General features: G+C 48.2%; 1 protein-coding gene across 1 annotated transcript in view; it reads left to right on the top strand.

The window, feature by feature from the left end:
- LOC311232908 (roundabout homolog 1-like) overlaps positions 1-13,806 on the top strand; it is a gene marked incomplete at its 3' end in the record, with an annotated part of 169,519 nt that overhangs the window by 147,187 nt on the left and 8,526 nt on the right. Inside the window, 3 exon segments of the mRNA XM_084319743.1 lie at positions 7,901-8,120; positions 10,746-10,867; positions 11,400-11,571. Coding sequence (XP_084175869.1) covers positions 7,901-8,120; positions 10,746-10,867; positions 11,400-11,571 — 514 coding nt within the window.

Here is a 13,806-nt window from a genome sequence, read left to right as displayed (position 1 = left end):
TACGATGCGAGTTATGTGTGAATTGTCTTGTCACTGGTATTTAGCTTCTCCATGCAAATCGGGTTGTTTGTTACAGATGTGAAAATGATCTGGTTTGTTGTGTTGAGAAACATCATGTGTGTTTATGTACTGTGTACTCACAACTAAGGGGGTTAAACTAACCTATAAAGCTATGCTTAGTGACATATGAGTAAAGAATGATTATTTTCTCAGCCTGTAATGACAATGAACAGTGTGTTCACATATTAACAGGTTTACCTGTTCAACTGGCCGTATTAAGGGTAAAGTAGGATGGTTGTGTTTCCCCCCGGTTCCCTGGGGACTTCTTCATCCTCCTCTCAGACATGTTGTTACACTATATTGTGTCACTGTGTGGTAGGGATACGATGTAACCCTTAGCTTGATTGCTGAGGTTGTGCTAAAACTGCTTGAGGAACTTTATTTTCCTAAAGGAAAAGATTGTTTGGTCGCTTTTCGTGTGTGCTTAGCAAGGCCTGTGGCCGATACTAATCGAGAATTATGTATTCTCTCATTATGAAAAACGCCGTTCCTCTGTAGAGTGTTTTTGCCATTTTTTGTAGGTGATGATGGGTTGTGTGTGTCATGTGACCTACAACTGGGTTGGGCAGGCCACGGAAGCACATGTGTAAGTTTGGTACCGGGGCTCTTGGAGAGCCCTCTCTATTCTGTGTTTTTTCCTTAGTAAAAATCAGATAGCAGGTTGGCACATGCGCTGTGTGAAGCTGTTAGACGCTTCATGGAGTTGACTATGACTGCGTCATACTCTTTTTTGTCATTACATCGTATCATGGGTGTGGGGTCGTAAAGGGGTGAACTGGTAACCTTTTCTCCCCCTTTTTTCTGTCGGTCAGGGGTAAACCCACCTGTCCTTCAAGGTTCCTGTCACGTTGCGGTTCGGCACGTTACGGGGGGGGGGGGGGGGGAGTTTCCTGGTCCCACGCCCTGGAATATTGGGCGTGTGCACCGCAGAAATTCCCCCGCCATAGAGTACGTCACTGTGCGCGTCTCTGTTGGTAGGACTTCCGTGTGCTGTTCAGGTCCATATGATGGATCTGTTTCAGGGGGGGTGGTCAGGGCTCCTCCTCACGAAGCTCCTATTCGGGCCTTCTGTGAGTTGGGACTCTCCTTCCATGTGAGGGAGCCTCCTTCAGAGTACAGAGCCTCCTCCTCAGATTGTCAAGGTGAGTGGAACCTCAAGAAGGAGTCCTACTCTATTGTGTGTGTATTCGATTTCAATTGAATTTCGATTAAATTCAATATTGAGTGTGTATGGGTTCAGTGCCTCCTCCCCGGCGAGCCCTAAAACCAATTTTTTACATGGCTCAAGGTGCAATATATTCTTTTCAATCTGTACAGCTCGCGTGGGAAGTCTCTCTGGGGATTTCCGTTTCCTTCCTATGGGAGGGTGGTGGGAGGTAAAAATGTGAAAAATGTTTACCCCCGGCTGTGTAGACTGGGATACATACTGTGGGTGCTTCCTTCTTTTCTTTTAAAAAGAGTTGGAGTTAGGAAGTATCACACCCCTCTTGTCGTTCCCCTGGGCGCCTTTGGGATTTAATGACAGGTCTAAATAGCCTGTTCATTGATGTGGTTGTGTCCCGACGCACGCATAGTGCTAGCTCGGGGTGTTCTGTAATCAGGCGACTGACTGGCACGCCTTGGTAATGGAAGATATATTTAAAGCTTTGATTCCACTCCTTATCTGGTATGTTTGTTTTCAGTTCCATCTCCCATTTATTTTTAATATAGCTTAAATCTTCAATTTTGTTTTCTTGAAGCATTCTGTAGATTTGTCCAGTTGTGTTTTTGAGGTTATGGCTTTGTTGAGTCTTTATCATGTATTTCAGAAGGGGGTGGAGATCTTCAAGAGTTTTAATTTGGACTTTTTCTCTGAAGTAGCTTCTTACTTGCAGGTATCGGTGAAAGTGATTACTAGGACAGGCATATTTATTAGCTACATTTTCAAAATAATCCACTCCTTCATTGTACATTTGATAGAAACGTATGAGGCCCTTAGCGTCCCATGTCTTAAAAAAACCATCAATACTGTTTGGAGAAAAGTCTGAGTCCCATGCTATTTGTCTTAAGCAGATCATTTGAAGACATCTCAACACCTCACTTACAGTGTGTAGACATTTACCAGACTGTACTCTATCTCAGGCAATAATTCAGAAAATGAACAGCATAGAGGACAATAAAGGGGTACCTGTTTAACATTATTTTACAATGGTGGTTACTGTCAACAGAATTGCAAAAGGTTAACTTCACACACACACACACACACACACACACACACACACACACACACACACACACACACACACACACACACACACACACACACACACACACACACACACACACACACACACACACACAGGTATGCTTTGTCTCCATTAGCTATGTTCAGCCTGGCTGTGGCTAGCCATGACCAGGTTTGGTATGGTAAGGTTGGGTTTGCGTCTCCATTGCGTTTCTTGTCAACTAAACCAGGTCTGGCCAGGTTGTGAAAGGTGGCTGTCTCAGCCCGGGGTCTAGCCAGGTTTGACCAAGTTCTAAAGACAATGGAGATGCTTACTGTGTGCCAGACATGCCACAGCACGGCTAAACCCTGGCTAGTGGATACGAGGCCACAGCACGGCTAAACCCTGGCTAGTGGAGACGAGGACACAGCACGGCTAAACCCTGGCTAGTGGAGACGAGGCCACAGCACGGCTAAACCCTGGCTAGCGGAGACAAGGCCACAGCACAGCTAAACCCTGGCTAGTGGAGACAAGGCCACAGCACGGCTAAACCCTGGCTAGTGGAGACGAGGCCACAGCACGGCTAAACCCTGGCTAGTGGAGATGAGGCCACAGCACGGCTAAACCCTGGCTAGTGGAGACGAGGCCACAGCACAGCTAAACCCTGGCTAGTGGAGACAAGGCCACATCACAGCTAAACCCTGGCTAGTGGAGACGAGGCCACAGCACAGCTAAACCCTGGCTAGTTGATACGAGGCCACAGCACGGCTAAACCCTGGCTAGTGGAGACGAGGCCACAGCACGGCTAAACCCTGGCTAGTGGAGACGAGGCCACAGCACAGCTAAACCCTGGCTAGTGGCGACGAGGCCACAGCACGGCTAAACCCTGGCTAGTGGAGACGAGGCCACAGCACAGCTAAACCCTGGCTAGTGGAGACAAGGCCACAGCATGGCTAAACCCTGGCTAGTGGAGACAAGGCCACAGCACGGCTAAACCCTGGCTAGTGGAGACGAGGCCACAGCACGGCTAAACCCTGGTTAGTGGAGACGAGGCCACAGCACAGCTAAACCCTGGCTAGTGGAGACAAGGCCACAGCACGGCTAACCCCTGCTAGTGGAGACGAGGCCACAGCACGGCTAAACCCTGGCTAGTGGAGACGAGGCCACAGCACGGCTAAACCCTGGCTAGTTGATACGAGGCCACAGCACGGCTAAACCCTGGCTAGTGGAGACGAGGCCACAGCACGGCTAAACCCTGGCTAGTGGAGACGAGGCCACAGCACAGCTAAACCCTGGCTAGTGGAGACGAGGCCACAGCACGGCTAAACCCTGGCTAGTGGAGACGAGGCCACAGCACAGCTAAACCCTGGCTAGTGGAGACAAGGCCACAGCACGGCTAAACCCTGGCTAGTGGAGACAAGGCCACAGTACGGCTAAACCCTGGCTAGTGGAGACTAGGCCACATCACAGCTAAACCCTGGCTAGTGGAGACAAGGCCACAGCACGGCTAAACCCTGCTAGTGGAGACGAGGCCACAGCACGGATAAACCCTGGCTAGTGGAGACAAGGCCACAGCACGGCTAAACCCTGGCTAGTGGAGACAAGGCCACAGCACGGCTAAACCCTGGCTAGTGGAGACGAGGCCACAGCACGGCTAAACCCTGGCTAGTTGATACGAGGCCACAGCACGGCTAAACCCTGGCTAGTGGAGACGAGGCCACAGCACGGCTAAACCCTGGCTAGTGGAGACAAGGCCACAGCACGGCTAACCCCTGCTAGTGGAGACGAGGCCACAGCACGGCTAAACCCTGGCTAGTGGAGACGAGGCCACAGCACGGCTAAACCCTGGCTAGTGGAGACAAGGCCACAGCACGGCTAAACCCTGGCTAGTGGAGACAAGGCCACAGCACGGCTAACCCCTGCTAGTGGAGACGAGGCCACAGCACGGCTAAACCCTGGCTAGTGGAGACGAGGCCACAGCACGGCTAAACCCTGGCTAGTGGAGACGAGGCCACAGCACAGCTAAACCCTGGCTAGTGGAGACAAGGCCACAGCACGGCTAACCCCTGCTAGTGGAGACGAGGCCACAGCACGGCTAAACCCTGGCTAGTGGAGACAAGGCCACAGCACGGCTAAACCCTGGCTAGTGGAGACAAGGCCACAGCACAGCTAAACCCTGGCTAGTGGAGACAAGGCCACAGCACGGCTAAACCCTGGTTAGTGGAGACGAGGCCACAGCACGGCTAAACCCTGGTTAGTGGAGACGAGGCACTACATTGAAATAGCATTGAGGTTCTAGGCCTTTGACACAGTTAATCACAATGTTCTTTTGTCTAAGTTAAAACATTTTAAGATGTCCACAGAATCAACACGTGGTTTAGGTTTAGGGAGACATCCCCATGTGTCAAGGTCAATGGGAAGAAATCCAAACTGCTTGCCAACAGCATGGAGTACCGCAAGGGTCTGTACTTGGGCCACTGTTATTCACCATGTACATTAATGACCTCCCGCAGAGTTGTCCAGGTGTCAGCTGCCAGATGTACGCTGACGATACCGTCATCTATGTGTCTGCTGCTAAAACAGCTAGCATGGCAGCTGAGTACCTGACCCAGGTGTTACATAACCTCTCCGACTGGCTTGTGTCGTCTCATTTGACCTTGAATGTAAAAAAAACTGTCTCTATGTGTATCTCCATACGCAAAAGGCCTATAAATGATTTGTTTGAGGTGCAAATAAAAAATGAAATAACTGCTGAAGTGAATGAGGTCAAGTACCTAGGAATCATATTAGACAAGAACCGAAAATTTGATAAACAGGACATTATGTATGTAAGAAGGTCAAGCCTAATTTAAACTGTTTTCGTTTTATTAGAAGGGATCTGTCAACTAAAGCTCCTCAACTTTATATGCACGCTATGATTCTTTCCCACTTGTCTTGCTGTATCACATCATGGTCACAAACCTCACAAACCATACTAAAAACCCATAACTATAATATACAAACAGGCTATAAAAATCATGGACCGTAAACCAGTGCACTGCAGTGTTTTGAGTAAGCACAATCTTTTCACGTTTGACACATTTTTTTTTTATCCACTTTTTTTCCTCTTTTTCAATTTTTCTCCCATCCCAATTCCACTGTGCCAATTCTCCCCTCTACTGTCTTGAACGTTGCTCGCATATGCCCCCCACTGGCCGGTTGTAGGGAGGATAGAAGCCTTGCATCACGTGTCCCCTCCGATACACGAGGAGGCAGCCTGTCACATCCTTTCACCTGCCAGCACGGACTCTCAGTGGCGAGGAGTAACGCATGGGAGGCTCACACTACCCCCGCCATTTCCTGTCTCTGCTGTGCAGGCGTCCCCCAACCGACCTGTAGGAGTCGCTGTCCACAACGTCCAGATTACCACCCATCGACTTCCACCCGCTAACTCTGCCAACTGACAGGGCTGTACACTGCGAGCATCTCGTCGCAAATTGCCCCCTAATCTGGCCGGTGCGAGTGGAAAATATCATCTGGGGACAAGCTTGCGAGTAGTGATTGCAACCCTTCATTCGCATTTCACTCCTAAATTAATCCATACAAATTGGATAAAACATTAGCCTACAACCAGGGCATAATGTTGCGGTTGTAATTTCATTAGACAGACCAGCGCGGACCTTTAATAACATGCAATTTGATTGACACGAGCAATGGGCTAACGTTAGCTGCTATCCACGGTATCCATTAGGATTATGCTAAGCTAACTAGCGTTAGCTGCTGCTAACCCTGGACACCAGTCAAAGCGGACTCCACAACACTAGTTCCATTCGGGAGGAAAGGGGGTGGGTTATATTGACAACGCTTGACAACAGAAGTTTAAACATAACTTCATATTTATTGGTTATTCGTTTCTGTTACTGTATATCATCCACTTTCCATCTCCGTCTGTTAAACGCTTCCTGTTTACATTCGAGTGTGACGTCATCACCTACGGCAGCTTAGACGATCAAAACGCGAACCTAGAACAAAACCCGGGGGGGGGGGGGCTGGCTCTCTCATTCGTTCTCGCCCTCTCTCTCTCTCTCTCGCTCTGATTGATTGAAAACTTTATTAACAGATTGCAGAATGGGTACAATACAGTACAGCTCTCTCTACATTCAACGATTTAAAGTAGCCAAACGTTACAGACAGTATAAATACTAACTGGATAGTTGATGATAATTTCATTATCTGAAATATTCTAAAATCATTAAGTCTGCTATAAGCCATTATCCCTTTGTGTGTGTGATTATTATTTTCTCACAGTAGTGTGTGTGTGTATATATATATATGTATGTGTGTGTGTGTTTGGCTAAAGTGGATAGAAAACACAGTACTGTGCAAAAAAAGGCACCCAAAAGTTTTTATATAAATGGTCTTAGATGTAAATACATTTTTTATTAGTGTGTCAGTAGACTACTCTTAGTACATTTTCATTAAATTATTTTTTAAAGCATCTTCATGGTTTAATAATGCAAACATATGTTGCAGGGACTTATTATAATCATAATATTGGCGTGACTGTATGCATCAAAGGGTTAAATCAAGCATTTTTAAGTGCTTTAGAGGAAATGTCAAAATATTGCGATATATATCGTGTATCGTGATATGGCCAAAAAATATCGCGATATCATTTAGAGGCCATATCGCCCAGCCCTACTATAATGGTAAAATAGTTATTAAAAAATTTGCCCCTAAAAAATATTCTTTGCCCCTAAATTTCTCATTTAGGGGCAAGTGTGCCCCTAGTGAAAAAGCTTAGCGTACAGCCCTGACTGAGTTAGTATGACGGCTGGCCCAAGCCGGAGGCAACACCGACAGCCGGAGTCGAACCCGGTGTCTCTTGCGTTGGTGACGAGTGCAATGTCCGCTGCGCCACCCAGCCGCCTCACGTTTGACAATTTTGTTTTTTTCTGGACTGGTGGTTAGACGTTGGAGCTCTAGCAGAGCAAACACATGAGCTTCCAATAATGGTGACTGTACTGTTCCCATGTGCAAGAGTTTGTTTGGACAGTCTGCCTTCTCTGTTAACTTACGGGGCAAACTTGGGGAACTCTGCCTACTGGCTTAAAACTGGAGTCCAATGCCAACATCTTCAGCAGAGGACTCAAGGTATGGCTGAAATCAAAGCAGCAGTGCTCACATGTGTAGACGCGGACTGGTTTTGTTGTTTTGATAATGGACTCTTGTTCTGGTAACTATTTGTTCTGATTTTTGTATTTCACTGTTCATTTTATTCTATCTTTTAGAAAAGCCTCAATGGACTAGTGTTGAAAACTACCACTTGTGCTATAAACATGTAAAACAACACATCTGGTCTGTCCACTGTGGCTGGTCCAATGTAGCTGTGCTGTCCATTTTTCAGCCGGTTAACCCTTTCACTGTGACAATACAGATGGTTAGCCCTTTACTAGCATCCGCGGCGCTAATGATGCTAATGATGGCGCATCGCCGTCGGTTGTGTGATAGTAAAGGGTTAACCTTCTGCCGTGTGGCAGTAAAAGGGTTAAATAAAAGTTTTCATTCATTCATTCTAGAAGCAGAGGTTTATACTAGAAAAAGTGAAAAATTTCCTGTGATTTCCGGTCCATCCCTGGATGCTGTGTGTCCATTAGGTGGAGCGTCGCTCTCCATACATCCAGGGCTTCAGGGTGCTGTACAGGCAGCCTCGGGGCCCGCAGTGGAGTGTGCTGGAGCTCCGCAGCCCAGGGCAGGACAGGGCGCTGGTCCTTCAGCTGGACAAGGGTTCCACCTACGAGTTCAAAGTCCGTCCCTTCTGTGATGAGGTCCAGGGTCCAGACAGCGAGGTGAAAGTGGCCAGGACATTGGAGAGAGGTGAGGGTGCAGCATGGTCTTTCTCCCCTCGTCCTTTAAATGTACTGGTCATGAACATTAAACCGTATAATATCTATTCATATTAATGTCTGTCTGTCTGTCTGTCTGTCTGTCTGTCTGTCTGTCTGTCTGTCTGTCTGTCTGTCTGTCTGTCTGTCTGTCTGTCTGTCTGTCTGTCTGTCTGTCTGTCTGTATGTCTGTCTGTCTGTCTGTCTGTCTGTCTGTCTGTCTGTCTGTCTGTCTGTCTGTCTGTCTGTCTGTCTGTGCGTGCATGCGTGCATGCGTGTGTGTGTGTGATTATAGATAGCTATAGATAGAGATAATTATAGATATAAAATAGACAACATTGACATTTCAGATTTGGATCATGTTAAAGTAAATGTATTTAGGTTCTTATGGTATTATCTTAGGACATCGTCACTCTGCTTAGCACCTAGAGTCCTGGCCCCTCATTTATCAATAATGCGTAGAAAGTGTTCTATTTTTGTTCCTAAGCATGGAATTTAGAATGTCTCTATGCACAGAACGTGCATACACAGGTCCTATGCACACCTGCAAGCACTCCGTGTTGATAAATGCCACTTGTTCTACGCTCCACACTCGTGCACGATTTTAAGTATTTGCATACTGAACCGCCCGTAATTAACCATATACGGTAATGAAATACCCCCATGGAATGTGGGAAAAATGGACTAAGCCGAGCGAACGCGTGTTATGGGAGAAATACGCGACAGGCTGACAGACGTGTACACGGTGATGTCGGATATGATATCTATTAACTTCCTAAAGACCATTGCTGCCTGGGAACCGCAAAACACTAATAAAGACCGTTAACCACTGTTTGCCATTGGTGTCATTAATAACCATGCTGGAATATGAATGCCTTTTTTCGTTTCGTTCTTTTAAAGTTCGATTAATACCCAGGGATTAAAGTTCTCCGTCAATTTGATTCCAAATTGCGACGGATTTCCGTAAATGTTCTACCTGCATGGTTTAATATGATTTGTAGAGGTACAATCTATTTTGTTCGAGGACAACACCAAGGTTCTTGGCGGTCGGCGACGCGGTCACAGCTGCATTCTCGACTGTGATGGAAAGGTCGGTCAGGGGGGAGGATTTGGCCGGCAGGTGGAGCAATTCTGTTTTGCTTAGGTTCAGTTTGAGGTGGTTGGTCGTCATCCAGGCGGAGATGTCAGACAGACAGGCCGAGATCCGCTCAGAGACGTGGATATCTGAGGGAGGGAAGGAGAGGAAGAGTTGAGTATCGTCGGCATAACAATGATACGAGAAGCCATGAAACGTGATAATGTTACCCAGTGATTTAGTGTAGAGGGAGAAGAGAAGGGGTCCTAGGACCGAGCTCTGGGGGACACCCGTCCGCAGGGGGCGGGTGGCCGACAGGGTCCCTCTCCATGACACTTGGTAGGAGCGGTCATTGAGGTATGATGTCAGCCATGTCAGCGCAGAGCCAGCCACTCCCATTCCTGCGAGGGCCGCGAGGAGGATCTGATGGTTGACTGTGTCGAAGGCTGCAGATAGATCTAGGAGAATCAGGACAGAGGAGAGGCCTTTCGCTTTTGCTAAGTGAAGTGCCTCTGTGACCGCAATGAGGGCCATTTCTGTGGAGTGGCCAGTCCGGAAGCCAGACTGATTAGGGTCTAGGAGGTCATTCTGTAAGAGATAAGCAGTAAGTTGGTTGGATACAGCACGTTGAAGTGTTTTAGAAAGGAAGGAGAGAAGAGAGACAGGACGATAGTTACCTATGACGGTGGGGTTCAGGGTTGTTTTTTTTATGAGCGGCGTGTCTCTGGCTTGTTTTAGGGAGGTGGGGACCACCCGCGAGTTGAGTGAGGAGTTGATGGTTGCAGTTAGGAATGGGAGGATGTCTGGTGCTATGGTCTGGAGGAGTGACTCTTTCTTGTGCGCGAGTGTGCCCGGTGTAGATGCGCTCCTGTTGGGGTTGATCAGAGGAGTCATCAGCCATGGCTTCAGTAGATAGCCCCGATCCCCTGCATTTAAGTGATATTTTAATTACAGATACCCCAGTAATAACATTACAATTTAATTAAATAAAATTAGGCCTGGGCCGTGCGTTCCTCCCGGCCACCGGCAATGACTTATCAGCCAAATGCAACGATAAACCGATGCATTAATTCGGAAAAACCTATTCCAAATGCTATTTATAGAGTTTGACAATAATTACACTAATGTCGCTATTTTACAATTAACTATAAAGAATGACGGGTCATACAGAACACGTCAGTGTTGAAACTAATGCATGAAACTGATGGAAGCATATTCCGTCCGTCTGCAGTCTTCATATTCTATCGCTTGGTGCCAGGTACGCACGGTCTGAGCTGTGCGTAGATATACGCACAATCCCAAGCACACTTTCAAGTTGATAAATCCCACACTTTGCTTAGAAATTACGCACGGTTTACGCACATATTTGTGCGTACGCACCATTGATAAATGAGGAATGTAATGGAATGTAATATGAGTGTTGCATCATGTTGTGTGTCGTCTCAGCACCTGGAATGTAATATGAGTGTTGCATCATGTTGTGTGTCGTCTCAGCACCTGGAATGTAATATGAGTGTTGCATCATATTGTGTGTTGTCTCAGTGCCCAGCACAGCCCCTCGTGGTGTCACTGTGACCAAGAGCGATGCCAACGGGACCGCCATTCTGGTGGCATGGAAACCACCCCCGGAAGAGGGACAGAATGGACTGGTCCAGGAGTACCAGGTGTGGAGGAACATTAAAACACAATATTGAACTCCCACTGTCTCCCTCATGCCAAAGGAATGTTGTATAATAGGAGTTACCAGCACATTAATGTACAACCTTGTCATTCTATTGGACCTGGGGGAGTGATATATCTCATAGCACTTGTTTTAACCTGTTTGTAGTGCCAGGTGGGTGGGGTGTTTTGCCACATACTGACAGTACAGGGAGCACCAGAATGTTTATTTCAAAGTCAATTTAGTGTACTTTTCTGTGACTGACAACGTACAGTACCTACTGCAACCTCATCTGAACTGAGCTCATGCGGTAAGCTCCACCCATCTGACACTCCAAGCTATTTGAAACGATGCTACAAATGATTGGCAAATACTATTTGATCCAGCTCTAGTCGAACGGGTCCATATTCACAAATCCTCTCAAAATGGGATCACTGATCCAGAGTCTGATTCAGTCTGCTAGACTGAATAAAATCGTAAAGACAAGTGGTCTCGGTCACTGACCCCAGACCACCTGTTCCCCCTTCTCCCCACAGATCTGGTGCCTCGGTAACGACGGTCGATACCACGTCAACCGAACGGTAGACGGGTCAACGTTCTCCGTGGTCATCCCGAGCCTCGCGCCAGGCATCCGCTACAGCGTGGAGGTCGCCGCTATCAGTGGCGCCGGACCAGGGGTCAAGAGTGACGTCACCTTCTTCCAGTTAGGTGAGCTTCCAACCGCCTCGTCACCTCCTTCCAGTTAGGTGAGCTTCCAACCGTCTCCTCACCTCCTTCCAGTTAGGTGAGCTTCCAACCGTCTCCTCACCTCCTTCCAGTTAGGTGAGCTTCCAACCGTCTCGTCACCTCCTTCCAGTTAGGTGAGCTTCCAACCGTCTCCTCACCTCCTTCCAGTTAGGTGAGCTTCCAACCGTCTCCTCACCTCCTTCCAGTTAGGTGAGCGTCCAACCGTCTCCTCACCTCCTTCCAGTTAGGTGAGCTTCCAACCGTCTCGTCACCTCCTTCCAGTTAGGTGAGCTTCCAACCGTCTCCTCACCTCCTTCCAGTTAGGTGAGCTTCCAACCGTCTCGTCACCTCCTTCCAGTTAGGTGAGCTTCCAACCGTCTCCTCACCTCCTTCCAGTTAGGTGAGCTTCCAACCGTCTCCTCACCTCCTTCCAGTTAGGTGAGCGTCCAACCGTCTCGTCACCTCCTTCCAGTTAGGTGAGCTTCCAACCGTCTCGTCACTTTCTCCCAGTTAGGTGAGCTTCCAACCGCCTCGTCACCTTCTCCCAGTTAGGTGAGCTTCCAACCGTCTCGTCACCTCCTTCCAGTTAGGTGAGCTTCCAACCGTCTCGTCACCTCCTTCCAGTTAGGTGAGCGTCCAACCGTCTCGTCACCTCCTTCCAGTTAGGTGAGCTTCCAACCGTCTCCTCACCTCCTTCCAGTTAGGTGAGCTTCCAACCGTCTCGTCACCTCCTTCCAGTTAGGTGAGCTTCCAACCGTCTCCTCACCTCCTTCCAGTTAGGTGAGCTTCCAACCGTCTCGTCACCTCCTTCCAGTTAGGTGAGCTTCCAACCGTCTCCTCACCTCCTTCCAGTTAGGTGAGCTTCCAACCGTCTCGTCACCTCCTTCCAGTTAGGTGAGCTTCCAACCGTCTCGTTACCTCCTTCCAGTTAGGTGAGCTTCCAACCGTCTCCTCACCTCCTTCCAGTTAGGTGAGCGTCCAACCGTCTCCTCACCTCCTTCCAGTTAGGTGAGCTTCCAACCGTCTCCTCACCTCCTTCCAGTTAGGTGAGCTTCCAACCGTCTCGTCACCTCCTTCCAGTTAGGTGAGCTTCCAACCGTCTCCTCACCTCCTTCCAGTTAGGTGAGCTTCCAACCGTCTCGTCACCTCCTTCCAGTTAGGTGAGCTTCCAACCGTCTCGTCACCTCCTTCCAGTTAGGTGAGCTTCCAACCGTCTCGTCACTTTCTCCCAGTTAGGTGAGCTTCCAACCGTCTCGTCACCTCCTTCCAGTTAGGTGAGCTTCCAACCGTCTCCTCACCTCCTTCCAGTTAGGTGAGCTTCCAACCGTCTCCTCACCTCCTTCCAGTTAGGTGAGCTTCCAACCGTCTCCTCACCTCCTTCCAGTTAGGTGAGCTTCCAACCGTCTCGTCATCTGGCCACCCAGTCCTTTGGTAGCCTTTCAGTTTATAATGGCAAGGCAAGCTGTCTAACTGATGTAACTACTAATGAAGATTAGATAAGATAACTGATTTAACCGGTTGAGTCTCCTGGCCATTTTAGTTTTCATTTTTGAGGACTGCATACTTTTTTTGCAAACCAAAACAACATACTTTATAATTATAGCACTTATGCATGAGCCTGGTCTCTTTTGAAAGAGGGCATTCTGAAGTTTCTGATTCCAGAAAAAGAATTCACTTTTAGTGCTAACGTAATAGAGTAACATAGGTATGGACTTGAGTTGTGGAAAAACTTGTTACTCAAGTTTTTCTGTAGTAGTTAGTAGTCCAGAGGTAGTATTTCCCCAGAAGGTCGTATGGCTTACAAATCCAGACGGACCCATAGCTGTTACGGGGCCTGTGGTAGCGCACCCCAATAGCAGAAACACAGGGAGAGAGAGGGTGGAGCTGTTTAGGATATTTATTCCAATAGGCACCATGCGGCAAAGTACAACAATGGAATGTGCAGAATGTGGTACAGGAGTGCTCTTCGTTCTCCTCGGGAACGTCCGGGCGGGTGGCGTCTCGATAGACAGCGTAGGCCGGCAGCGGGTTATCCTGGGCACAGGTTAGAGAAGGGTCGGCAGTATTTAGGTGAGAGCAGCAAGGTAGGATACGTCCTCGTACCTAGGATGACTAGATAACACTCCGACGAAGAACGACAGGATCCGTGGGGTGATATAGGGTCTGCTGATGAGCGAATCCCTCACAGCCGCGCTGATTGACGGCAGTTTGACAGCG

Source organism: Notolepis coatsorum (genome assembly GCF_963971535.1).
Source record: "Notolepis coatsorum genome assembly, chromosome: 8".
NCBI classification, from domain to species: domain Eukaryota; kingdom Metazoa; phylum Chordata; class Actinopteri; order Aulopiformes; family Paralepididae; genus Notolepis; species Notolepis coatsorum.
The sequence above is the reverse complement of the archived record's forward strand: the minus strand, read 5'-3'. Positions and strand labels throughout refer to the sequence as shown.